Genomic DNA, 27,804 nt, shown 5'->3' with positions numbered 1-27,804 from the left:
TTGGATGCAATTGTGATGTTTATATATAATAGTTAGTGTAAATCTGTGGACAATTACTGATTCATCTAAACTATATTTTAATTTAGAAATAATAAATGTATTGTGTTGAAAAAATAATTCAGAGTGGAAAATAGTTAATTGTCACGTTTATAGCTTCTAAATTAAACTAAAAATATCACTCATATGCATATAATAGGTGAACTGACAAGATATATCAAGAGCGCATGCCTCAACGTGGTCGACCTTTACGACCTACTGCGTATAAACTTATAGGAAAACGCCTGGCTTACTGACCTTTCTACTTATGTAAATAGCTCGTTACCCCATTATCCGGGTTCATATAATATACATGTCTGGTTATTGGCCTTATTACATATATATTAACGTAACCGTTAAGGTAAATGTCCAACATTCAATTTCAAGTCGACAAATGGGAGGTGAGTATGTTATTATTAATACGTCTGTGGTAGTCTAGCATATCGTTTCAGCGTATTAATTGCAGACCATACTTTTTGCAGTACGTGCTTAATTGAGGCAAACGCCATTTTGATACAAAACATAGAGCGTAACAACAAAACTAGGTCGTTAAATTTAAAACCATTCAGTGACGAGAATATATGTCATATTGGTATACACTAAATCTAAGATTAAAATCTAAAATATAATCACAATATAATGATGTAGACAACAGTCGGTCGAACAATTCTAGAGTTACGTGCCAAACCCGGTGCCCCTGGCTTATTGCACAATATTACGATTGCGGTAAATGTAAACAATGACACGTTTTACACCAGTGGTTTCAATTATAGAATGTCTAATTGTAATGAAAATGTATTCTATGTATAAAGAATGAAGTATGTGTATTCAAATTATAGTTGTTGTTCTACGTGCCAACCACGACCGTTGATAACATTTATTACCTGCATGAAGGCACTACATGTTGATCAAATTTGTACGAATTGTTCAGGATTAATGATTCACATGTTCATTTAAAAGTATACGCAGTATAATTACATCTCAGTAAAAATGGATGACACCAATATCATCGTTCTTATATGATAGCAATGTTCAAGTGACCTCAGTGTTAATGTGCTTTAGTTACCCTGGACTATGTCACGCAACTCTGCATATACGCCATTTTGTTTTAGAAATTACGATCACGTTTCTCTCACCCATACCTTGTGCATAGTTAGCTAACTGAAGTAAGCTAGAACCGAAATCGTGCCGCTGTTCGCGTAGGTTGTGAGATCAAGAATAATCACGAAAGCTTGTTTTCATTCAACAAATTTTATTCCACATAAAATTAACGGTGAGCAACTTGACCTCCTTTATCGCAAGTCTGCCCTAGATAAAGGTCGGCGTGTGTCAAACACGATAACACTGTATTTGTTTGAATCGATTATAATAAAACGTTTCTGAATTCCAGACGTGTAAGCCCATGTATATTATAACAAAAAGTCATTCCTTTTTGAGAGTATTTTTTATTTCATAATTTAAAATTGTCGGTTACAAAAAAGTTCGGTTAAATCACCCATAGTTGTTTATTTACCCGTGATCACATGGCATTAAGGGCAATGTTATATATAGAATAAATATGTAATTTAAAAATATAATAGAACGTGACATAACGGCGCCGTTAATAATTAACCTGTGAATGACCCGCGCCTTATCAATACCATAGCGTAACTATTGTAACTTTTCCCATGTACTGTGCTGTCAATCTGGTTATATATCTTACTTATATCAAATGTTCAAATGTTCGTGTTCCAATACGATGCGTACATCTAGTGTGAAGTACATTATTTGCTTGATGGAATTTTGAACGGATTGCACGAGTCACCCATTTGATGGCAGGTTTTCAACCAGTTAAAGTGAAAATCATTTGTGAAAAACATTCGTAATAATTTTGACAACCAAAAGCAGTCATTGTATAGGTACACATGATTTGTTTTTGATTTGTTATATTGAGTCTTCTGAAGCAAAATTGTTTAAATCAAACATTATTATAAAAACTACTTGTGATTATTTATATTACTATTCAAACGAAGTCAATTCTAATGGAAACACGATTTCAGATTACTGTTCGTGATAATCCTCCAGTTATAAATTTATTCAAAACGTTTCTTAGCTCAAGAACATATCACTGTCCAATACGAAATCAGATATTTCGAAAATATGTAAGTTAACATAATTTTATTACAGTGAGTACTTGGTGGCCTAATCTTCAATGTGTGAATCAGTTGTCTAGTTTAAATGCACAACCTGTACATTATAAAACATAATTTCTACGAATTCTACTTGTAAAGTAGAAATAACACCATTTATACTCAATCCAAACACTCGGAAAAAACAAACAAATCATGGAGTTCGAAATAAGCCAACACATTGTGTTCACATGTGCAACCTGTAATATATTATATCCATAATCAGGGTCACGATTAGTCATTAGTTGGTCGCATGGAATTATATAGAATTACACATATAATAAACTATTATAGTTCAACAGACTATTCGTAACCACGCATGCGCAAACATTGCATTTTATACGCATATTTAAATCTAAGCAGACGACGGAATTTCATGTTTTGTACTTTTGACAGGCAAGGAATTGCAAATGACCAATATGGCCATGGTGAAGAGTCTAATTTCCTGCCACTATGTAAAACCGGTGATATCAAAACAAAATCTGATTTGTGTCATAAATTTGGATATAAACCAGTTGCGCACGCTCGGACACGTGAACTTAGCGACTTAGTGAATCCCCTAGTTTGAGCCATATACCATGACAATTGATAACTCAAGTAGACTATCAATAAACTAGAAGTATGGCTTAAGTCCAATGGCAACATCTTTCTTACATTGTATGAAAATTGGTTCATAAGTTGTTAGTTATTATGCTGGTAGACATGTGCCAGTAAACGCACAAACTCCTTAGCGTAAATAAATATTATTTACCAATTTTACAAAACTATGCAGTATTTCAGTTGGCAACACCGTAGAAGAAGTCGAGAGTAATCTTCAATCAAACTTATTCTACTTTAACGAGTGTTTTGGAAATAAGAACAATCACTAACATTGACCAAGACCTATATAAGTTGAACTGATTTTATTGAACGTACAACTATCACATCCACAATCAAATAATTTTAGATATGCACTTATATTGTACATCATCTAAGTGTCATTGACCTTGAACTGCTCTTTGTAACTAAAAGACTCGTTATGTATGCAAACAAACTTTTGAATGTTAAGTGAGAAATTTATGTTATTATAACATGAAGTGTAATAACATTTATATTATTTTTTCAGGATATGTCATACTTACCGAAAAGATGTTTTCGAGCAGAGAAAAAACAAGAAGAGCGAATTTCCATCGAAGAATGCTTAGATGAAATTATACGAAAGACGGACAATGAACCAGGTACATCACTATGTTACCCGAACTAACAACAATCTATTTCATCGAGTCAGACTAAATACATAGCATTGTATTCAAATGTACCCCAAAACTGATGCCAGATATTTTGAAAATTCGTACTTTTACTTCTTATTGTTTTATTATAGTCGATCTATCAACAAGGATCACGGCAAAATCATCATATGAAAGAAAGTACACCTATGGCCACGTCACAGCGACAGGAAACCAGAGTTGTGAGATAATGCATACACCGACATGTACAGGTAAGTCTCTATTATGTGCATTGCAAAATACCTAACACGCGAGACTTGTTCTTCCACTAAAACGATGTCTCATTCTCATGTCTCATGTTAAAATTTAAAGAAGAGCGATGACGGCAGAGTATAGTACATTATTCATGTGTTAAATATCTCGTGGCTCTCAAGTTGAATGAGATCTAGACGAATAGATGGGTGTAAGGTATAATTGCGATAATATTTAAAAATAGATAAGTCCAATACAAATCTCTGTTTTTGTAGAGGGAATGTGAGGATAAAGGATAACCTTTAGAATTATTAAATATGCTAACATAGTTAAGTTTGATATAGCATCTTGATAAACATATTTAAAGTATGATTGATTATAATATATATAATAATGATTTGGCTGAAAACTTGTTTTAGTCATTTGTACATACTGGTACATCCGGGACACATACCATTAAAATTGATTGGTGTGTCAACGAACAAATAACAGTCTATTTATTTTATGAAAAATCATACTGTATATTTCAACAAGGAAGTGTTATCGAAAAATTAAATTACTTAAACATGTTCACAAATGCTAAAATGTTTACGAATATTTTCCTTTCTTTTCTTTCAAAAATTGTGATTCTTTCAATTTTTTCTTTTCAACACAATGTGACTTTTACGATAAATGCCACATAGTGAATAGATTAATACTTGTTTTTTTCACAGCTGTTCACATGAACGCACCATACTCAAATGCCGGTACATCAGTGGCGCACGAGCATTGGCCGAAGAAGAAATATACAGCAATATTTGAGCAAATGTCAGACACCATGAGTCATATAAGCAGTGCTGGTAAAAAACAATGACATACAATATGCATTATTATTATTTTTTCTAATGTCATCTCTTCATACTGAACACATATCATATCATATTTTTCCCAACCAAATGATAGAATGTGAATCGAGTGCAGTTGGAAATAGAAATTCGTTGCATTTTAATCTAATTTAAATCTAACTTGTATTCACTTCAGATAATCCAGCTAAACACACGACTAAAACAACTGATATGCGCCTTGGGACGACCTCTGAAAAACATAACGATAACACAACGCCCCAGCCCAGAAAACAACAAAATAAACACACAATTTTGAAAGCAATGCTGAATGCAAGTCTTGACACAGGTTAGTTGATTAAGGGCATCGAACAGAGTGTTTAGAATTGTTTTTACATTATTGTATTCAAAAGCATAATTAATGAACTTATATATTTGTATTTCCCAATAATCAAATGTGTAATAATTCAGACACCTATTTTTTTTTTATCAGACTTGTCAGCTTGGGCAAAACATAAGCCTGGTGAACCTATAGTAGAGTCCACAGGACAATCAGACATTCATGAAGAAACAAGACTTCCTTCTCCTACACTATCGGGTAACTACCTTCAAATTTGTCACATATGACCTATAAAGGAAAATGCATTATTATTTACAAATTAGTTCTGGTCTTTTAAACAGAGTTACTCAGAGGAGGTAGCCACAGTACACAATCAACGGAACGCCGATCAAAGAGAAAATACTCGGAAATTGATCAAGATGGTGTGATTCAAGACAACAATAATGTATTAGGTAAAAATCTAACAATAATATTACAAAGGTAACTTTGTCACAACTTGTGAATAACTCACTATTCACTATGATTCTTCTATGATTTTTCCTCAACTGCTAACTGCTCATAATTTCAGTATATTTGCCGCGAAATGTCACATCCCGGACAATTAAGCTTGGAATATATATATATATATGTTTTCCTAATTGGTCACAATCTGGGATGGTGTCATAATACAAGAATGTTTACAACACAGATAAAGAACAGTGTGCACATCAAGTATCCAAATGCACAATTGATTATCAGTATAGACACTAATATTATTATGAGCATCACACTAAATTGTCCCTGCCAACAATATTCACGTATGCTTATATTTTTCGCACACAATTTCAACAGACTTAGTAAGTCCATCATGTTTGCGGCCATATTCACCACATCATGACACATATTGGTTATGCACCTGTTGTATTAACAAGTGAGAGCTATCATCTCATTCATTCATTTATTTATTTATTTATTTATTCATTCATTCATTCATTCATTCATTCATTCATTCATTCATTCATTCATTCATCCATTCATTCATTCATTCATTAGCAATGCAAATTACATCCGGGGTATTGATCATATTAGCACTATGATAACATTCAATGGATATGGGCCAATATACTTAATTTTTTTTATGTAAGAACTAGAATGAATGGTATTCATTTATTTGCAAATAGAGTGACCTGTGGGAAGGGTGTCCTCTTGAAAATGAATTGCTGTATGTTTGTATGTACCAGTTAAGCTGACATGGTGGTAAAATGAGCAACATGTTCTTGATTTGATAATTAGCAGCAGGGTGTTCATGATGGTGGTAGTCATATTAAATATGTGATAGACCAGTGCAGTTGTCTTATTTGTGTAATATCCAACACGCTGTAGATTTGCAGTGAGGATGACCCTCATTCCCTCCGCTTAAATTACATGCAATCACATCGTCATTGCTGATGAATGTACGATGATGTTGATGGGCACCGGTCTTGTGAGAGTTGTGCTTGTGTTTGTTTTATTATTTACCTGACTTGGTTAACGAATCATTATGTCTTTATATGAACGTTCTTATATTTCAGGTTATGAAGTGCTGGGTACTCTTGGTGTTACCAACTCGAAGAAGCGGTATTTCATATCAATGGCAGAAATACACAGAAGAATAAGTAAACCCGAAAATATGAGTGAAAACGGACTCTGTTGTTTTTTAAAGGTATAAAAGCGCCTATTCTCAGTAATCGTGTTATGTAAACACAAATGATTTAATACTTTACATTTAACTTATTAATTTCATAAAAATATGTTTATATTTTACATACCTGTTGAATTGTTGTTAATATGAATTGAAAATAACCAAACAATTATGTTTTTGTAGCGTGTTATTGCTATTACTTCACTTCGTCTTCACTTCAATAATTGTATTAAATCTTTGTTCTTGAAATCCATCAGCTGTATTGCTGAGTGTAATCCGGATTTATGTCTGATATATATTTGGGTTGAGGGGAAAGGAATGCACGGTTACATAATTGGTTCAACTACGTCACGCCCATTATTATTATTGTTCACATTGCCATTCTCACCTTGTTATATCACACACTATTGGGTAGTGCGCCATTCTTTATTCCCTGAGTAACTGTTTAAATAAACGCCATGGGGAATATACTGTTACTATTGCATCAGATCACTAGTTTTTATTACACACAATTTACTGATTATTTGGCTGAACTATTTTTTTTCGATCTTACTGACCAGCGCCGAAGGGGATCATTGCCTCTGGGATGTCCAAAACCGAAACCCCGACAACGCGGCGACATCACGCCATTCTCTTCACTATGCGAAGCAGAGCTAGGCGACCTCATACTAGCGTATAAAGAGTGCTTGACAAAATACGTGGAGGGGCAGAAAATTATTGAAGGTGTGGAGAAAAGTACCATACCGCATTTGATGTATGTATTACACACATCTATCATATTTATATTTCAAATATTGTCTTCACAATGTATAATTTATGTAGTATTAACTGCCTTGCAGCGAGGGCTAATATAATATTACACATGTTTATGTTACAAAAAGTGAATTTATATCTAAAAAACGACCAATACAGATTTATTTACTTTAACAATTTTTTATAGTTTTCAGGAACAAGTAAAAATGTATCAGTAGAAGGGCGCCCTCTACTATAAGTATAAATTTCTTGAAAAAAACACATTTTTGTACATATAGAAATGAACGCTTTTTCGAATATTAATTTACTTTATTAGTATGTAAATTGACGCTTCTAGCATATGCCTTTACATTTTTTCAAATATAAATTTTCCTTTTTGAATAAAAATGTGTATTTTAGAAATATAAATTTACCTGTTCCTAATATTAATATGTATTTTTGGAATCTAAATTTTATTTTTGAATATAAATTTGCATTTTTTAATATAAATACATTTTGTGGAATATAAATATACATTATTTTTTTATGAATACTGAAACACTTTCACTTTCACTTTTTTGTAAGGAGAAGCAGGACTTGTTTATAGCGGATTTAAAACTTCCAGATTGACAATTAAGAAATGTCTCCACATATTCTGTACTACGCCTTTGTAGTATTTCTATTGCGCGTTGTGTTTAATCTGTGTTGAAATAATCCTAATTTTGATCTTCACAGACAAGCCCTCAGGAAGATTCTACTAAATGTCCATTTGGCATGTCGACCATCCAGTGATTTCCAAAGAATGACACACACCTTTGGTGCTAAGATGTTAGAGTCGGTGCTGACCTATCTCATGTCCTGTCTTAACCAATATACTTTTCAAGAACAAACTGAGCAATAATAGGCTGTGATGGAGAATGGGAAATGAGAAGCGTTTTATAACAGCGTATCTGATTCGCTAACCTAATTCATAAACAGCAAGCCAATCATAACAAACACGTTGCTTGATTAACGAAAAATTGTGAATGTTAAAATGCGTCGACTATATGACAAAAACGATTGATTGTTATCATTTTTTGAGTGTTTGATAATGATGGGCCGGACATGATTTCTCATTCGCTACAAAAATATATGAAATGAAGTTGACTTTGACGCTCATATGTTTAAATGAGTAAATAACCATTGAAAAACTCAATACAAGACGAACTAAAATGGTGTATTGCTACCTTCTATTGCTACAACGATGTTAGTAACATGTATGTTTGTGGGGCTCTAATGATGCACGAACAATGAGCAATTAACTCAATGCTTAGAATGACAATAAAATGATTACGTAATTCCGCGAGTCGCGTTGGTGTTCTTTTGTATTTGAGCCGCAAGTGAGCCGAAGAGTACCATCCGGATGTTGCAATGCACCACGGGTGCAAATGATTTAATTAAAATATGTTTCAATTATATTGCAAGTGCGCAATTACATACACACGCGAACTGATAGCATTACTGCTTTATCTTTACATTTCACCTGATACACAAAGTTAGGACTAGTTGACTGAGATAATACACCACTTGCATTATAAACATCCTACTATTCCTGAAACAAGATATTTTGAGTGCACTTATCAGAGATTATCATATATATTTGGCAAATTATATTAACCGATTACATATTGTATATGAACTCAATTCACAATAATCAATATTTTTTCATTAAGTATAATACGTACATTGTAGTGGTGGGGTATTCAACGAATAAAGACAACTATAGAGTAATTTTCGTATAAGTTATTCCAACTAACAAAAGACCACGCCTCAAATCACACCAATTGATAAAATATATTCCTCAGCAGTGTCACAAACTGCACTTTGCTGAATACGCACAGATAGGTTCTGTCCAGAAACAATAGTTATTAATATAATATTTAACATACCAAAACATGTTTGAGTTTGAGAAGAAAAATGTTCGTTAATTCTGTCAGGGGATATGATAAGAGTGCCTTAATTTCGATTTTATCATGACAGTACACTGAAGATCATGTTTTGACGGCATATTTTGATGCATAATACGCAACAACTGTGGCACGACATACGTCCTTGTTACTACGCATAAATAAACGGAAACAATCCGACATAGGTTATTAAATGTCTCCAAATAACGTGCATATTCTTTTTTCGATTAAATTAATTACTGTTATGATAATACGTCATAAGTGTATCCCGTGTAAACAGATCACAAATTAGCAACATTTATATAATATTTGGCGATTGTTATTGAAATATATAGTCACTGTGTATACTGCTGACGAATACAAAGAGCAGTATAGTAATTTGAAGAGAATTTGTCGACGACCCTATCTTTGAAGTTTTATAATAACGGAGTATTTCCTGGCGTGGATTGAAGGGAAATTAAACTGCCATATGGTACTTATTCCCGACTCGAATGTCTCCCTGAGTATCCGTTGATAAGCCGTAGACGTAAATGGTTCTCAAGATTGAAAAGGTCAAAAGAATTATTTGCCCCCAAACAGTGCTCCAATCACTTCCGTCATAAAATTACCCACTACCAGGAAACGTCATTCTGAGAATGTGCCTATTGACCACTTTAAGACACCCATGTGACGGATCTGTTACGATAACTTATAAGGTAAACTATAACTTAATATACTTATAATATAAACCAGTTATTGTACGGAAGTTCTTCAACGGTGAATATATACGATGGCTATGTGGCATGTTCAGTATTTTTAATCTGATCGAGGTAGGGGTGTATACTCTCATACTTGCAACGCGGTATTCTGAACGTCATTATGATATGTTTACACAGGGTCCACACTGCACATACAGAAGACACACTCGCCTTGCACTGTATATCATGCTTGGACGGAACTGTCACATAAAATGGGAAATTTCCACAGAAGTTAACAATGTATTCCTGCGATAGACGGCACTTCATAATCGAGCCATGTTGACGTCCTAATTACATATATTATGTGCCGAGCGAATGCTTTGTCCCATGCAGTGAATGTAATCTTTTCAATTTCCTTCTGTCACTTGTTTTTATTTACTTGTACCGAACCAAGCAGTCAGGCAAGGTCAACGTCAGAATACGCTATTCCAGTACCTACATTTGTGCGGCATTTTTTATATTTGCAAATGAACTTGAATATAGCTTCCATTTTCTTCAAGTTTGAACCTGTCACATTCGTCAACTTAAACCATTTTTTTTTGGACACTTAAGTGTTACTTGGTGCCAAATTCAATAGAGTTGAATGGCTGCAGGCAAATCTAAGACAATACATATTTCATATGAAACTCACCCTCTCGCAACTTCTTCGTTTTTCCGTGATGTCATAGCAATGCTTCCTTGCTAGAGGGCACACCAAGCCGGAAAATAAGAAACTGTCTCCTTTCTTTCAAAATACTGTGAAGTACTTTATTTCCACTTGAATGAATTAGTGAAAATAACATTATAAAAAAACTGTTTTTTTCAGTGGAAATTAATTCCAGCTACGACATAACATTCTACAGTAGGTAGAGGCAAAACTGTGAAGTATTATGTTCAAGTTATTGTTCAAGGTCGTACCAAAGAAGACTGCTGTTGTTAAACTTAGACATTTTACATGCAGTAATCAGGTCAGATATTTAAACCATTACATTTCTGGTAGCATTAACAATTAGCGCCTGTAAATGCACGATTATGATTGAATGGTATGACATGACAATGTAATACTATGAGGTTATTCCGAAGATACCTCAAAGTATGCACGAAGACAGTACAGTGGCAGTATCGACCGACGCGCAGCGGAGGTCGAAGCGACAGCGTACTGTCTGAGTGCATACTTTGAGGTATCTTCGGAATAACCTTATTATTATACATCTTTTCCTACCAAGGATACATCATGGGAATGCCGAAATTTAAAAAGTTTAGAACAGTATGTAGTCCGGTTAAATTCTGGTGGCAGCCATGTTTGTTTTTATTATTGGAGGGCGCTTACGCGCGTAATAATTCCATATTTGGATTTCGCATTTCCTAATATGGTTGGGTGAAAATACCCCGTAAAATACCGCAAAATTACGGCACGCTGTAACCTATGGCGTTACGGTGACAGATGTATAATAATAGTATATATTAACCATTACATCCATTAAAACTGCTTCGTAATATAATTACAACATTTAGACAAATTTTGATGGATTGAATAATTGCTCTATTTTAATGTATTTGGCCTAAAATGATAATACGACTTCAATAATTGTTTTCTTATTGTATGGAATGCTACACACTCAAACATATAGTGACATTCATCACCAATATAACTGCCTGGGCATAAGATACATATTCTGTCATGAGTAGCAACATTTTGATAGCGAGCAGTCATAATAGGTAATCTATGATTACGGCATCGAAATTTACATGATTGGATACAGTGAGCTGGATCAAGACATAAGACGTATTGTGAATGAGAAAATTATTTTTTTATAATGTTATACACAAGCCATTTTTCACGCGTTTCAGAACTCCAATCTCGCAAGTAAATATCCAATAACCGTAATTTCATACTTTATTTAAACCATGTTCTATTCACGCATGTCACACTCAGCCAAACATTCGACATCTCAGACTTGTAAAGGATATCAACATGAAATATAACTCGTCCCAAATAATGTAAGATATCTTATCTTATATGAACCTGTTCATAAATTACAGGTGATAGGAAAGCGCCGACAAAGCTCTATGGTGAATCAGCATTTCTTAGATCGTTCGTAAGCGCAGAAGCCGAATATTATGTCTTTCATTGCAAATATATTCACTGCTAAATGCTTGAATCTGATTGGGTATCGGGGCTATGGGGTATAATATTATTGATTATGTGAACAGCGTCTGCGTCGTAAGAGTCTAGACATTATCAGTGGTGAAATACTTGAGTAGGAGGGTCCAAGATATCACGACTAATATGTCCGCACGATTACTCCATGCTGGTCAAGTGATTGATCATAGTAATGTCTGTTATTGCTGTAAAGGAAACGAAAGAAATTGCCATACAGATGTATTTGGTAAGCCATTAACAGACGTATCATGCATTCAATGTAGCCCACACTAAGGGCGCCCCTTCACATAACTTTGTTGAAACACAGAAAATGCATGTCAAATGAAATATCCAATATCGATGAAATTATCAATGTAGATATTGCTGGGCGGAGGGGGTACATGTCAATAATAAAATCTATAGTTAACGATCGAGTAGTAAAAGTGCTGAGATGTTTCATGTGTGGGGGTTGTAGTCAGGGATGTTTTGAAATACTGAACTGAATATTGTTTATATAACTTATTTGAACGTGCCCCTTGCATCGGTGTATGAACTGGTCTATACAACAAGTTCTCGTAACATTTATTTGTACATTGTCAGTCACCCATGAATATATATTGACGTTCTGTTATGAGCTTGGCCGCGCGGTAAACAGAACCTACACAAGAGGGAGAAAATACTTATTTGGAACCCCTTGACACGCACCACGATGTATTCATTTCTCGCAGGTCAAAATGTTACCTTGGCCACCACGCAATGGAGATTTTATTCGTATTTGGTCACTCATGAGCAGGAATGGAGATGGATTCTGGAGAGTTAAAGGCAAAATTAATGCAGAAAGCAATAAACAGTTTCGTGTTCGTGCTCAAGGGGAGTATGCCGACCAGAGTGAGTAGATTATCAAAATGTATTTACACGTAACCATGACAATCGCACATCAATGTACTTTATACTTGTCCCGTAATCCCAAGTATAGAAAGATAGTCAAACAGACTTGTCCCGTATTCCCAAGTATGGAAAGATAGTCAAACAAACTTTGTCCCGTAATCCCAAGTATAGAAAGATAGTCAAACAGACTTGTCCCGTAATCCCAAGTATAGAAAGATAGTCAAACAGATTTGTCCTGTAATCCCAAGTATAGAAAGATTGTCAAACAGTTTTGTCCCGTAATCCCAAGTATAGAAAGATAGTCAAACAGACTTGTCCCGTAATCCCAAGTATAGAAAGATAGTCAAACAAACTTTGTCCCGTAATCCCAAGTATAGAAAGATAGTCAAACAGATTTGTCCTGTAATCCCAAGTTTAGAAAGATTGTCAAACAGTTTTGTCCCGTAATCCCAAGTATAGAAAGATAGTCAAAGAGTTTTGTCCCGTATTCCCAAATATAGAAAGATAGTCAAACAGATTTGTCCCGTAATCCCAAGTATAGAAGGCTAGTCAAACAAACTTTGTCCCGTAATCCCAAATACAGAAAGATAGTCAAACAGACTTCTCCCGTAATCCCAAGTATAGAAAGATAGTCAAACAGTTTTGTCCCGTAATCCCAAGTATAGAAGGATAGTCAAACAAACTTTGTCCCGTAATCCCAAGTATAGAAAGATAGTCAAACAGACTTGTCCCGTAATCCGAAGTATAGAAAGATAGTCAAACAGTTTTGTCCCGTAATCCCAAGTATAGAAGGATAGTCAAACAAACTTTGTCCCGTAATCCCAAATACAGAAAGATAGTCAAACAGACTTGTCCCGTAATCCCAAGTATAGAAAGACAGTCAAACAAACTTTGTCCCGTAATCCCAAGTATAGAAAGATAGTCAAACAGATTTGTCCTGTAATCCCAAGTATAGAAAGATAGTCAAACAGACTTGTCCCGTAATCCCAAGTACAGAAAGATAGTCAAACAGATTTGTCCTGTAATCCCAAGTATAGTAAGATTGTCAAACAGTTTTGTCCCGTAATCCCAAGTATAGAAAGATAGTCAAACAGTTTTGTCCCGTAATCCCAAATATAGAAAGATAGTCAAACAGTTTTGTCCCGTAATCCCAAGTATAGAAAGATAGTCAAACAGACTTGTCCCGTAATCCCAAGTATAGAAAGATAGTCAAACAAACTTTGTCCCGTATTACCAAGTATAGAAAGATAGTCAAACAGATTTGTCCTGTAATCCCAAGTTTAGAAAGATTGTCAAACAGTTTTGTCCTGTAATCCCAAGTATAGAAAGATAGTCAAACAGTTTTGTCCCGTAATCCCAAATATAGAAAGATAGTCAAACAGTTTTGTCCCGTAATCCCAAGTATAGAAGGATAGTCAAACAAACTTTGTCCCGTAATCCCAAATACAGAAAGATAGTCAAACAGACTTGTCCCGTAATCCCAAGTATAGAAAGATAGTCAAACAAACTTTGTCCCGTAATCCCAAGTATGGAAAGATAGGCAAACAGTTTTGTCCCGTAATCCCAAGTATAGAAGGATAGTCAAACAAACTTTGTCCCGTAATCCCAAATACAGAAAGATAGTCAAACAGTTTTGTCCCGTAATCCCAAGTATAGAAAGATAGTCAAACGGTTTTGTCCCGTAATCCCAAATATATAAAGATAGTCAAACAGACTTGTCCCGTAATCCCAAGTATAGAAAGATAGTCAAACAAAATTTGTCACGTAATCCCAAGTATAGAAAGATAGTCAAACAGATTAGTCCTGTAATCCCAAGTTTAGAAAGATTGTCAAACGGTTTTGTCCCGTAATCCCAAATATAGAAAGATAGTCAAACAAACTTTGTTCCGTAATCCCAAATACAGAAAGATAGTCAAACAGTTTTGTCCCGTAATCCCAAGTATAGAAAGATAGTCAAACGGTTTTGTCCCGTAATCCCAAAAATATAAAGATAGTCAAACAGATTTGTCCCATAATCCCAAATACAGAAAGATAGTCAAACAGACTTGTGCCGTAATCCCAAATACAGAAAGATAGTCAAACAGACTTGTGCCGTAATACCAAGTATAGAAAGATAGTCAAACAGTTTTGTCCCGTAATCCCAAATATAGAAAGATAGTCAAACAGATTTGTCCCGTAATCCCAAATACAGAAAGATAGTCAAACAGACTTGTCCCGTAATCCCAAGTCTAGAAAGATTGTCAAACAGAGTTGTCCTGTAATCCCAAATACAGAAAGATAGTCAAACAGTTTTGTCCCGTAATCCCAAGTATAGAAAGATAGTCAAACAGATTTGTCCTGTAATCCCAAGTTTAGAAAGATAGTCAAACAGTTTTGTCCCGTAATCCCAAGTATAGAAAGATAGTCAAACAGTTTTGTCCCGTAACCCCAAGTATAGAAAGATAGTCAAACAGATTTGTCCTGTAATCCCAAGTATAGAAAGATAGTCAAACAGTTTTGTCCCGTAATCCCAAGTATAGAAAGATAGACAAACAGATTTGTCCCGTAATCCCAAGTAGAGAAAGATAGTCAAACAGATTTGTCCTGTAATCCCAAGTATAGAAAGATAGTCAAACAGTTTTGTCCCGTAATCCCAAGTATAGAACGATAGTCAAACAGATTTGTCCTGTAATCCCAAGTATAGAAAGATAGTCAAACAGACTTGTCCCGTAATCCCAAGTATAGAAAGACAGTCAAACAAACTTTGTCCCGTAATCCCAAGTATAGAAAGATAGTCAAACAGATTTGTCCTGTAATCCCAAGTATAGAAAGATAGTCAAACAGACTTGTCCCGTAATCCCAAGTACAGAAAGATAGTCAAACAGATTTGTCCTGTAATCCCAAGTATAGTAAGATTGTCAAACAGTTTTGTCCCGTAATCCCAAGTATAGAAAGATAGTCAAACAGTTTTGTCCCGTAATCCCAAATATAGAAAGATAGTCAAACAGTTTTGTCCCGTAATCCCAAGTATAGAAAGATAGTCAAACAGACTTGTCCCGTAATCCCAAGTATAGAAAGATAGTCAAACAAACTTTGTCCTGTAATCCCAAGTATAGAAAGATAGTCAAACAGTTTTGTCCCGTAATCCCAAGTATAGAAAGATAGTCAAACAGATTTGTCCCGTAATCCCAAGTAGAGAAAGATAGTCAAACAGATTTGTCCTGTAATCCCAAGTATAGAAAGATAGTCAAACAGTTTTGTCCCGTAATCCCAAATATAGAACGATAGTCAAACAGATTTGTCCTGTAATCCCAAGTATAGAAAGATAGTCAAACAGACTTGTCCCGTAATCCCAAGTATAGAAAGACAGTCAAACAAACTTTGTCCCGTAATCCCAAGTATAGAAAGATAGTCAAACAGATTTGTCCTGTAATCCCAAGTATAGAAAGATAGTCAAACAGACTTGTCCCGTAATCCCAAGTACAGAAAGATAGTCAAACAGATTTGTCCTGTAATCCCAAGTATAGTAAGATTGTCAAACAGTATTGTCCCGTAATCCCAAGTATAGAAAGATAGTCAAACAGTTTTGTCCCGTAATCCCAAATATAGAAAGATAGTCAAACAGTTTTGTCCCGTAATCCCAAGTATAGAAAGATAGTCAAACAGACTTGTCCCGTAATCCCAAGTATAGAAAGATAGTCAAACAAACTTTGTCCCGTAATACCAAGTATAGAAAGATAGTCAAACAGATTTGTCCTGTAATCCCAAGTTTAGAAAGATTGTCAAACAGTTTTGTCCCATAATCCCAAGTATAGAAAGATAGTCAAACAGTTTTGTCCCGTAATCCCAAATATAGAAAGATAGTCAAACAGTTTTGTCCCGTAATCCCAAGTATAGAAGGATAGTCAAACAAACTTTGTCCCGTAATCCCAAATACAGAAAGATAGTCAAACAGACTTGTCCCGTAATCCCAAGTATAGAAAGATAGTCAAACAAACTTTGGCCCGTAATCCCAAGTATAGAAAGATAGTCAAAGAGTTTTGTCCCGTAATCCCAAGTATAGAAGGATAGTCAAACAAACTTTGTCCCGTAATCCCAAATACAGAAAGATAGTCAAACAGTTTTGTCCCGTAATCCCAAGTATAGGAAGATAGTCAAACGGTTTTGTCCCGTAATCCCAAATATATAAAGATAGTCAAACAGACTTGTCCCGTAATCCCAAGTATAGAAAGATAGTCAAACAAAATTTGTCACGTAATCCCAAGTATAGAAAGATAGTCAAACAGATTTGTCCTGTAATCTCAAGTTTAGAAAGATTGTCAAACGGTTTTGTCCCGTAATCCCAAATATAGAAAGATAGTCAAACAAACTTTGTTCCGTAATCCCAAATACAGAAAGATAGTCAAACAGTTTTGTCCCGTAATCCCAAGTATAGAAAGATAGTCAAACGGTTTTGTCCCGTAATCCCAAATATATAAAGATAGTCAAACAGATTTGTCCCATAATCCCAAATACAGAAAGATAGTCAAACAGACTTGTGCCGTAATCCCAAATACAGAAAGATAGTCAAACAGACTTGTGCCGTAATACCAAGTATAGAAAGATAGTCAAACAGTTTTGTCCCGTAATCCCAAATACAGAAAGATATTCAAACAGACTTGTCCCGTAATCCCAAGTATAGAAAGATTGTCAAACAGATTTGTCCTGTAATCCCAAATACAGAAAGATAGTCAAACAGTTTTGTCCCGTAATCCCAAGTATAGAAAGATAGGCAAACAGATTTGTCCTGTAATCCCAAGTTTAGAAAGATAGTCAAACAGTTTTGTCCCGTAATCCCAAGTATAGAAAGAAAGTCAAACAGTTTTGTCCCGTAATCCCAAGTATAGAAAGATAGTCAAACAGATTTGTCCCGTAATCCCAAGTAGAGAAAGATAGTCAAACAGATTTGTCCTGTAATCCCAAGTATAGAAAGATAGTCAAACAGTTTTGTCCCGTAATCCCAAGTATAGAACGATAGTCAAACAGATTTGTCCTGTAATCCCAAGTATAGAACGATAGTCAAACAGACTTGTCCCGTAATCCCAAGTACAGAAAGATAGTCAAACAGATTTGTCCTGTAATCCCAAGTATAGTAAGATTGTCAAACAGTTTTGTCCCGTAATCCCAAGTATAGAAAGACAGTCAAACAGTTTTGTCCCGTAATCCCAAATATAGAAAGATAGTCAAACGGTTTTGTCCCGTAATCCCAAATATATAAAGATAGTCAAACAGACTTGTCCCGTAATCCCAAGTATAGAAAGATAGTCAAACAAAATTTGTCACGTAATCCCAAGTATAGAAAGATAGTCAAACAGATTTGTCCTGTAATCCCAAGTTTAGAAAGATTGTCAAACGGTTTTGTCCCGTAATCCCAAATATAGAAAGATAGTCAAACAAACTTTGTTCCGTAATCCCAAATACAGAAAGATAGTCAAACAGTTTTGTCCCGTAATCCCAAGTATAGAACGATAGTCAAACGGTTTTGTCCCGTAATCCCAAATATATAAAGAGAGTCAAACAGATTTGTCCCATAATCCCAAATACAGAAAGATAGTCAAACAGACTTGTGCCGTAATCCCAAATACAGAAAGATAGTCAAACAGACTTGTGCCGTAATACCAAGTATAGAAAGATTGTCAAACAGATTTGTCCTGTAATCCCAAATACAGAAAGATAGTCAAACAGTTTTGTCCCGTAATCCCAAGTATAGAAAGATAGTCAAACAGATTTGTCCTGTAATCCCAAGTTTAGAAAGATAGTCAAACAGTTTTGTCCCGTAATCCCAAGTATAGAAAGATAGTCAAACAGTTTTGTCCCGTAATCCCAAGTATAGAAAGATAGTCAAACAGATTTGTCTTGTAATCCCAAGTATAAAAAGATAGTCAAACAGTTTTGTCCCGTAATCCCAAGTATAGAAAGATAGTCAAACAGATTTGTCCCGTAATCCCAAGTAGAGAAAGATAGTCAAACAGATTTGTCCTGTAATCCCAAGTATAGAAAGATAGTCAAACAGTTTTGTCCCGTAATCCCAAGTATAGAACGATAGTCAAACAGATTTGTCCTGTAATCCCAAGTATAGAAAGATAGTCAAACAGACTTGTCCCGTAATCCCAAGTACAGAAAGATAGTCAAACAGATTTGTCCTGTAATCCCAAGTATAGTAAGATTGTCAAACAGTTTTGTCCCGTAATCCCAAGTATAGAAAGACAGTCAAACAGTTTTGTCCCGTAATCCCAAATATAGAAAGATAGTCAAACAGTTTTGTCCCGTAATCCCAAGTATAGAAAGATAGTCAAACATACTTGTCCCGTAATCCCAAGTATAGAAAGATAGTCAAACAAACTTTGTCCCGTAATACCAAGTATAGAAAGATAGTCATAGTCAAACAGATTTGTCCTGTAATCCCAAGTTTAGAAAGATTGTCAAACAGTTTTGTCCCGTAATCCCAAGTATAGAAAGATAGTCAAACAGTTTTGTCCCGTAATCCCAAATATAGAAAGATAGTCAAACAGTTTTGTCCCGTAATCCCAAGTATAGAAGGATAGTCAAACAAACTTTGTCCCGTAATCCCAAATACAGAAAGATAGTCAAACAGACTTGTCCCGTAATCCCAAGTATAGAAAGATAGTCAAACAAACTTTGTCCCGTAATCCCAAGTATAGAAAGATAGTCAAACAGGTTTGTCCTGTAATCCCAAGTTTAGAAAGATTGTCAAACAGTTTTGTCCCGTAATCCCAAGTATAGAAAGATAGTCAAACACTTTTGTCCTGTAATCCCAAGTTTAGAAAGATTGTCAAACGGTTTTGTCCCGTAATCCCAAATATAGAAAGATCGTCAAACAAACTTTGTCCCGTAATCCCAAATACAGAAAGATAGTCAAACAGTTTTGTCCCGTAATCCCAAGTATAGAAAGATAGTCAAACGGTTTTGCCCCGTAATCCCAAATATATAAAGATAGTCAAACAGATTTGTCCCATAATCCCAAATACAGAAAGATAGTCAAACAGACTTGTGCCGTAATACCAAGTATAGAAAGATAGTCAAACAGTTTTGTCCTGTAATCCCAAGTATAGAAAGACAGTCAAACAGATTTGTCCCGTAATCCCAAATACAGAAAGATAGTCAAACTGACTTGTCCTGTAATCCCAAGTATAGAAAGATAGTCAAACAGATTTGTCCCGTAATCCCAAATACAGAAAGATAGTCAAACAGACTTGTGCCGTAATACCAAGTATAGAAAGATAGTCAAACAGTTTTGTACCGTAATCCCAAATATAGAAAGATAGTCAAACAGATTTGTCCCGTAATCCCAAATACAGAAAGATAGTCAAACAGACTTGTCCCGTAATCCCAAGTATAGAAAGATTGTCAAACAGATTTGTCCTGTAATCCCAAATACAGAAAGATAGTCAAACAGTTTTGTCCCGTAATCCCAAGTATAGAAAGATAGTCAAACAGATTTGTCCTGTAATCCCAAGTTTAGAAAGATAGTCAAACAGTTTTGTCCCGTAATCCCAAGTATAGAAAGATAGTCAAACAGTTTTGTCCCGTAATCGCAAGTATAGAAAGATAGTCAAACAGATTTGTCCTGTAATCCCAAGTATAGAAAGATAGTCAAACAGTTTTGTCCCGTAATCCCAAGTATAGAAAGATAGTCAAACAGATTTGTCCTGTAATCCCAAGTTTAGAAAGATAGTCAAACAGTTTTGTCCTGTAATCCCAAGTATAGAAAGATAGTCAAACAGACTTGTCCCGTAATCCCAAGTATAGAAAGATAGTCAAACAAACTTTGTCCTGTAATCCCAAGTATAGAAAGATAGTCAAACAGATTTGTCCTGTAATCCCAAGTATAGAAAGATTGTCAAACAGTTTTGTCCCGTAATCCCAAGTATAGAAAGATAGTCAAACAGACTTGTGCCGTAATCCCAAGTATAGAAAGATAGTCAAACAGACTTGTGCCGTAATGCCAAGTATAGAAAGATAGTCAAACAGTTTTGTCCCGTAATCCCAAATACAGAAAGATAGTCAAACAGACTTGTCCCGTAATCCCAAGTATAGAAAGATTGTCAAACAGATTTGTCCTGTAATCCCAAATACAGACAGATAGTCAAACAGTTTTGTCCCGTAATCCCAAATACAGAAAGATAGTCAGACAGTTTTGTCCCGTAATCCCAAATACAGAAAGATAGTCAAACAGTTTTGTCCCGTAATCCCAAGTATAGAAGGATAGTCAAACAAACTCTGTCCCGTAATCCCAAATACAGAAAGATAGTCAAACAGTTTTGTCCCGTAATCCCAAGTATAGAAGGATAGTCAAACAAACTTTGTCCCGTAATCCCAAATACAGAAAGATAGTGAAACAGATTTGTACCGTAATCCCAAGTATAGAAGGATAGTCAAACAGATTTGTCCCGTAATCCCAAATACAGAAAGATAGTCAAACAGTTTTGTCCCGTAATCCCAAGTATAGAAAGATAGTCAAACAGATTTGTCCTGTAATCCCAAGTTTAGAAAGATAGTCAAACAGTTTTGTCCCGTAATCCCAAGTATAGAAAGATAGTCAAACAGTTTTGTCCCGTAATCGCAAGTATAGAAAGATAGTCAAACAGATTTGTCCTGTAATCCCAAGTATAGAAAGATAGTCAAACAGTTTTGTCCCGTAATCCCAAGTATAGAAAGATAGTCAAACAGATTTGTCCTGTAATCCCAAGTTTAGAAAGATAGTCAAACAGTTTTGTCCCGTAATCCCAAGTATAGAAAGATAGTCAAACAGTTTTGTCCCGTAATCCCAAGTATAGAAAGATAGTCAAACAGATTTGTCTTGTAATCCCAAGTATAAAAAGATAGTCAAACAGTTTTGTCCCGTAATCCCAAGTATAGAAAGATAGTCAAACAGATTTGTCCCGTAATCCCAAGTAGAGAAAGATAGTCAAACAGATTTGTCCTGTAATCCCAAGTATAGAAAGATAGTCAAACAGTTTTGTCCCGTAATCCCAAGTATAGAACGATAGTCAAACAGATTTGTCCTGTAATCCCAAGTATAGAAAGATAGTCAAACAGACTTGTCCCGTAATCCCAAGTACAGAAAGATAGTCAAACAGATTTGTCCTGTAATCCCAAGTATAGTAAGATTGTCAAACAGTTTTGTCCCGTAATCCCAAGTATAGAAAGACAGTCAAACAGTTTTGTCCCGTAATCCCAAATATAGAAAGATAGTCAAACAGTTTTGTCCCGTAATCCCAAGTATAGAAAGATAGTCAAACATACTTGTCCCGTAATCCCAAGTATAGAAAGATAGTCAAACAAACTTTGTCCCGTAATACCAAGTATAGAAAGATAGTCATAGTCAAACAGATTTGTCCTGTAATCCCAAGTTTAGAAAGATTGTCAAACAGTTTTGTCCCGTAATCCCAAGTATAGAAAGATAGTCAAACAGTTTTGTCCCGTAATCCCAAATATAGAAAGATAGTCAAACAGTTTTGTCCCGTAATCCCAAGTATAGAAGGATAGTCAAACAAACTTTGTCCCGTAATCCCAAATACAGAAAGATAGTCAAACAGACTTGTCCCGTAATCCCAAGTATAGAAAGATAGTCAAACAAACTTTGTCCCGTAATCCCAAGTATAGAAAGATAGTCAAACAGGTTTGTCCTGTAATCCCAAGTTTAGAAAGATTGTCAAACAGTTTTGTCCCGTAATCCCAAGTATAGAAAGATAGTCAAACACTTTTGTCCTGTAATCCCAAGTTTAGAAAGATTGTCAAACGGTTTTGTCCCGTAATCCCAAATATAGAAAGATCGTCAAACAAACTTTGTCCCGTAATCCCAAATACAGAAAGATAGTCAAACAGTTTTGTCCCGTAATCCCAAGTATAGAAAGATAGTCAAACGGTTTTGCCCCGTAATCCCAAATATATAAAGATAGTCAAACAGATTTGTCCCATAATCCCAAATACAGAAAGATAGTCAAACAGACTTGTGCCGTAATACCAAGTATAGAAAGATAGTCAAACAGTTTTGTCCTGTAATCCCAAGTATAGAAAGACAGTCAAACAGATTTGTCCCGTAATCCCAAATACAGAAAGATAGTCAAACTGACTTGTCCTGTAATCCCAAGTATAGAAAGATAGTCAAACAGATTTGTCCCGTAATCCCAAATACAGAAAGATAGTCAAACAGACTTGTGCCGTAATACCAAGTATAGAAAGATAGTCAAACAGTTTTGTACCGTAATCCCAAATATAGAAAGATAGTCAAACAGATTTGTCCCGTAATCCCAAATACAGAAAGATAGTCAAACAGACTTGTCCCGTAATCCCAAGTATAGAAAGATTGTCAAACAGATTTGTCCTGTAATCCCAAATACAGAAAGATAGTCAAACAGTTTTGTCCCGTAATCCCAAGTATAGAAAGATAGTCAAACAGATTTGTCCTGTAATCCCAAGTTTAGAAAGATAGTCAAACAGTTTTGTCCCGTAATCCCAAGTATAGAAAGATAGTCAAACAGTTTTGTCCCGTAATCGCAAGTATAGAAAGATAGTCAAACAGATTTGTCCTGTAATCCCAAGTATAGAAAGATAGTCAAACAGTTTTGTCCCGTAATCCCAAGTATAGAAAGATAGTCAAACAGATTTGTCCTGTAATCCCAAGTTTAGAAAGATAGTCAAACAGTTTTGTCCTGTAATCCCAAGTATAGAAAGATAGTCAAACAGACTTGTCCCGTAATCCCAAGTATAGAAAGATAGTCAAACAAACTTTGTCCTGTAATCCCAAGTATAGAAAGATAGTCAAACAGATTTGTCCTGTAATCCCAAGTATAGAAAGATTGTCAAACAGTTTTGTCCCGTAATCCCAAGTATAGAAAGATAGTCAAACAGACTTGTGCCGTAATCCCAAGTATAGAAAGATAGTCAAACAGACTTGTGCCGTAATGCCAAGTATAGAAAGATAGTCAAACAGTTTTGTCCCGTAATCCCAAATACAGAAAGATAGTCAAACAGACTTGTCCCGTAATCCCAAGTATAGAAAGATTGTCAAACAGATTTGTCCTGTAATCCCAAATACAGACAGATAGTCAAACAGTTTTGTCCCGTAATCCCAAATACAGAAAGATAGTCAGACAGTTTTGTCCCGTAATCCCAAATACAGAAAGATAGTCAAACAGTTTTGTCCCGTAATCCCAAGTATAGAAGGATAGTCAAACAAACTCTGTCCCGTAATCCCAAATACAGAAAGATAGTCAAACAGTTTTGTCCCGTAATCCCAAGTATAGAAGGATAGTCAAACAAACTTTGTCCCGTAATCCCAAATACAGAAAGATAGTGAAACAGATTTGTACCGTAATCCCAAGTATAGAAGGATAGTCAAACAGATTTGTCCCGTAATCCCAAATACAGAAAGATAGTCAAACAGTTTTGTCCCGTAATCCCAAGTATAGAAAGATAGTCAAACAGATTTGTCCTGTAATCCCAAGTTTAGAAAGATAGTCAAACAGTTTTGTCCCGTAATCCCAAGTATAGAAAGATAGTCAAACAGTTTTGTCCCGTAATCGCAAGTATAGAAAGATAGTCAAACAGATTTGTCCTGTAATCCCAAGTATAGAAAGATAGTCAAACAGTTTTGTCCCGTAATCCCAAGTATAGAAAGATAGTCAAACAGATTTGTCCTGTAATCCCAAGTTTAGAAAGATAGTCAAACAGTTTTGTCCTGTAATCCCAAGTATAGAAAGATAGTCAAACAGACTTGTCCCGTAATCCCAAGTATAGAAAGATAGTCAAACAAACTTTGTCCTGTAATCCCAAGTATAGAAAGATAGTCAAACAGATTTGTCCTGTAATCCCAAGTATAGAAAGATTGTCAAACAGTTTTGTCCCGTAATCCCAAGTATAGAAAGATAGTCAAACAGACTTGTGCCGTAATCCCAAGTATAGAAAGATAGTCAAACAGACTTGTGCCGTAATGCCAAGTATAGAAAGATAGTCAAACAGTTTTGTCCCGTAATCCCAAATACAGAAAGATAGTCAAACAGACTTGTCCCGTAATCCCAAGTATAGAAAGATTGTCAAACAGATTTGTCCTGTAATCCCAAATACAGACACATAGTCAAACAGTTTTGTCCCGTAAACCCAAATACAGAAAGATAGTCAGACAGTTTTGTCCCGTAATCCCAAATACAGAAAGATAGTCAAACAGTTTTGTCCCGTAATCCCAAGTATAGAAGGATAGTCAAACAAACTCTGTCCCGTAATCCCAAATACAGAAAGATAGTCAAACAGTTTTGTCCCGTAATCCCAAGTATAGAAGGATAGTCAAACAAACTTTGTCCCGTAATCCCAAATACAGAAAGATAGTGAAACAGATTTGTACCGTAATCCCAAGTATAGAAGGATAGTCAAACAGATTTGTCCCGTAATCCCAAATACAGAAAGATAGTCAAACAGACTTGTCCCGTAATGCCAAGTATAGAAAGATAGTCAAACAGATTTGTCCTGTAATCCCAAGTATAGAAAGATAGTCAAAAAGACTTGTGCCGTAATGCCAAGTATACAAAGATAGTCAAACAGACTTGTGCCGTAATCCCAAGTATAGAAAGATAGTCAAACAGATTTGTCCCGTAATCCCAAATACAGAAAGATAGTCAAACAGACTTGTCCCGTATTGCCAAGTATAGAAAGATAGTCAAACAGATTTGTCCTGTAATCCCAAGTTTAGAAAGATAGTCAAACAGTTTTGTCCCGTAATCCCAAGTATAGAAAGATAGTCAAACAAACTTTGTCCTGTAATCCCAAGTATAGAAAGATAGTCAAACAGATTTGTCCTGTAATCCCAAGTATAGAAAGATTGTCAAACAGACTTGTGCCGTAATCCCAAGTATAGAAAGATAGTCAGACTTGTGCCGTAATGCCAAGTATAGAAAGATAGTCAAACAGTTTTGTCCCGTAATCCCAAATACAGAAAGATAGTCAAACAGACTTGTCCCGTAATCCCAAGTATAGAAAGATTGTCAAACAGATTTGTCCTGTAATCCCAAATACAGACAGATAGTCAAACAGTTTTGTCCCGTAATCCCAAATACAGAAAGATAGTCAGACAGTTTTGTCCCGTAATCCCAAATACAGAAAGATAGTCAAACAGTTTTGTCCCGTAATCCCAAGTATAGAAGGATAGTCAAACAAACTCTGTCCCGTAATCCCAAATACAGAAAGATAGTCAAACAGTTTTGTCCCGTAATCCCAAGTATAGAAGGATAGTCAAACAAACTTTGTCCCGTAATCCCAAATACAGAAAGATAGTGAAACAGATTTGTACCGTAATCCCAAGTATAGAAGGATAGTCAAACAGATTTGTCCCGTAATCCCAAATACAGAAAGATAGTCAAACAGACTTGTCCCGTAATGCCAAGTATAGAAAGATAGTCAAACAGATTTGTCCTGTAATCCCAAGTATAGAAAGATAGTCAAAAAGACTTGTGCCGTAATGCCAAGTATACAAAGATAGTCAAACAGACTTGTGCCGTAATCCCAAGTATAGAAAGATAGTCAAACAGATTTGTCCCGTAATCCCAAATACAGAAAGATAGTCAAACAGACTTGTCCCGTATTGCCAAGTATAGAAAGATAGTCAAACAGATTTGTCCTGTAATCCCAAGTATAGAAAGATAGTCAAACAGTTTTGTCCCGTAATCCCAAGTTTAGAAAGATAGTCAAACAGTTTTGTCCTGTAATCCCAAGTATAGAAAGATAGTCAAACAGACTTGTCCCGTAATCCCAAGTATAGAAAGATAGTCAAACAAATTTATCCCGTAATCCCAAGTATAGAAAGATAGTCAAACAGATTTGTCCTGTAATCCCAAGTTTAGAAAGATAGTCAAACAGTTTTGTCCCGTAATCCCAAGTATAGAAAGATAGTCAAACAGACTTGTGCCGTAATCCCAAGTATAGAAAGATAGTCAAACAAACCTGTGCCGTAATGCCAAGTATAGAAAGATAGTCAAACAGTTTTGTCCCGTAATCCCAAGTATAGAAAGATAGTCAAACAGTTTTGTCCCGTAATCCCAAATACAGAAAGATAGTCAAACAGACTTGTCCCGTAATGCCAAGTATAGAAAGATAGTCAAACAGTTTTGTCCCGTAATCCCAAGTTTAGAAAGATAGTCAAACAGTTTTGTCCTGTAATCCCAAGTATAGAAAGATAGTCAAACAGACTTGTCCCGTAATCCCAAGTATAGAAAGATAGTCAAACAAATTTATCCCGTAATCCCAAGTATAGAAAGATAGTCAAACAGATTTGTCCTGTAATCCCAAGTTTAGAAAGATAGTCAAACAGTTTTGTCCCGTAATCCCAAGTATAGAAAGATAGTCAAACAGACTTGTGCCGTAATCCCAAGTATAGAAAGATAGTCAAACAAACTTGTGCCGTAATGCCAAGTATAGAAAGATAGTCAAACAGTTTTGTCCCGTAATCCCAAGTATAGAAAGATAGTCAAACAGTTTTGTCCCGTAATCCCAAATACAGAAAGATAGTCAAACAGACTTGTCCCGTAATGCCAAGTATACAAAGATAGTCAAACAGATTTGTCCTGTAATCCCAAGTATAGAAAGATAGTCAGTTTTGTCCCGTAATCCCAAGTAAAGAAAGATAGTCAAACAAATTTTTCCTGTAATCCCAAGTTTAGAAAGATAGTCAAACAGTTTTGTCCTGTAATCTCAAGTATAGAAAGATAGTCAAACAGACTTGTCCCGTAATCCCAAGTATAGAAAGATAGTCAAACAAACTTTGTCCCGTAATCCCAAGTATAGAAAGATAGTCAAACAGATTTGTCCTGTAATCCCAAGTTTAGAAAGATAGTCAAACAGTTTTGTCCCGTAATCCCAAGTATAGA

At 35.4% G+C, this 27,804-nt stretch overlaps 2 protein-coding genes across 2 annotated transcripts in view; both read left to right on the top strand.

The window, feature by feature from the left end:
- The first annotated feature begins 229 nt into the window (after window positions 1-229).
- LOC102802176 (uncharacterized) lies at window positions 230-8,559 on the top strand. The gene is made up of 10 exons (XM_006824174.3): window positions 230-437; window positions 3,310-3,421; window positions 3,565-3,681; window positions 4,375-4,500; window positions 4,682-4,831; window positions 4,976-5,080; window positions 5,164-5,274; window positions 6,373-6,503; window positions 7,043-7,236; window positions 7,950-8,559. Exons 1-10 carry the CDS (start codon window positions 402-404, stop codon window positions 8,113-8,115), a joined length of 1,248 nt encoding a protein of 415 aa, XP_006824237.3. The 5' UTR covers window positions 230-401; the 3' UTR covers window positions 8,116-8,559.
- A 1,214-nt stretch (window positions 8,560-9,773) lies between these two features.
- The window catches only part of LOC144344279 (uncharacterized), a 148,826-nt gene continuing 130,795 nt past the window's right edge, over window positions 9,774-27,804 (top strand). The window contains exons 1-3 of the mRNA XM_085498053.1: window positions 9,774-9,855; window positions 10,703-10,844; window positions 12,748-12,907. Coding sequence (XP_085354179.1) covers window positions 10,767-10,844; window positions 12,748-12,907 — 238 coding nt within the window. The 5' untranslated portion in view covers window positions 9,774-9,855; window positions 10,703-10,766. The remainder of the gene's footprint in view (window positions 9,856-10,702; window positions 10,845-12,747; window positions 12,908-27,804) is intronic.

The sequence above is a fragment of the Saccoglossus kowalevskii genome, chromosome 4, assembly GCF_978046115.1.
Source record: "Saccoglossus kowalevskii chromosome 4, keSacKowa6.1, whole genome shotgun sequence".
Lineage (NCBI taxonomy): Eukaryota > Metazoa > Hemichordata > Enteropneusta > Harrimaniidae > Saccoglossus > Saccoglossus kowalevskii.
This window is presented reverse-complemented; position numbering and strand designations above follow the sequence as displayed.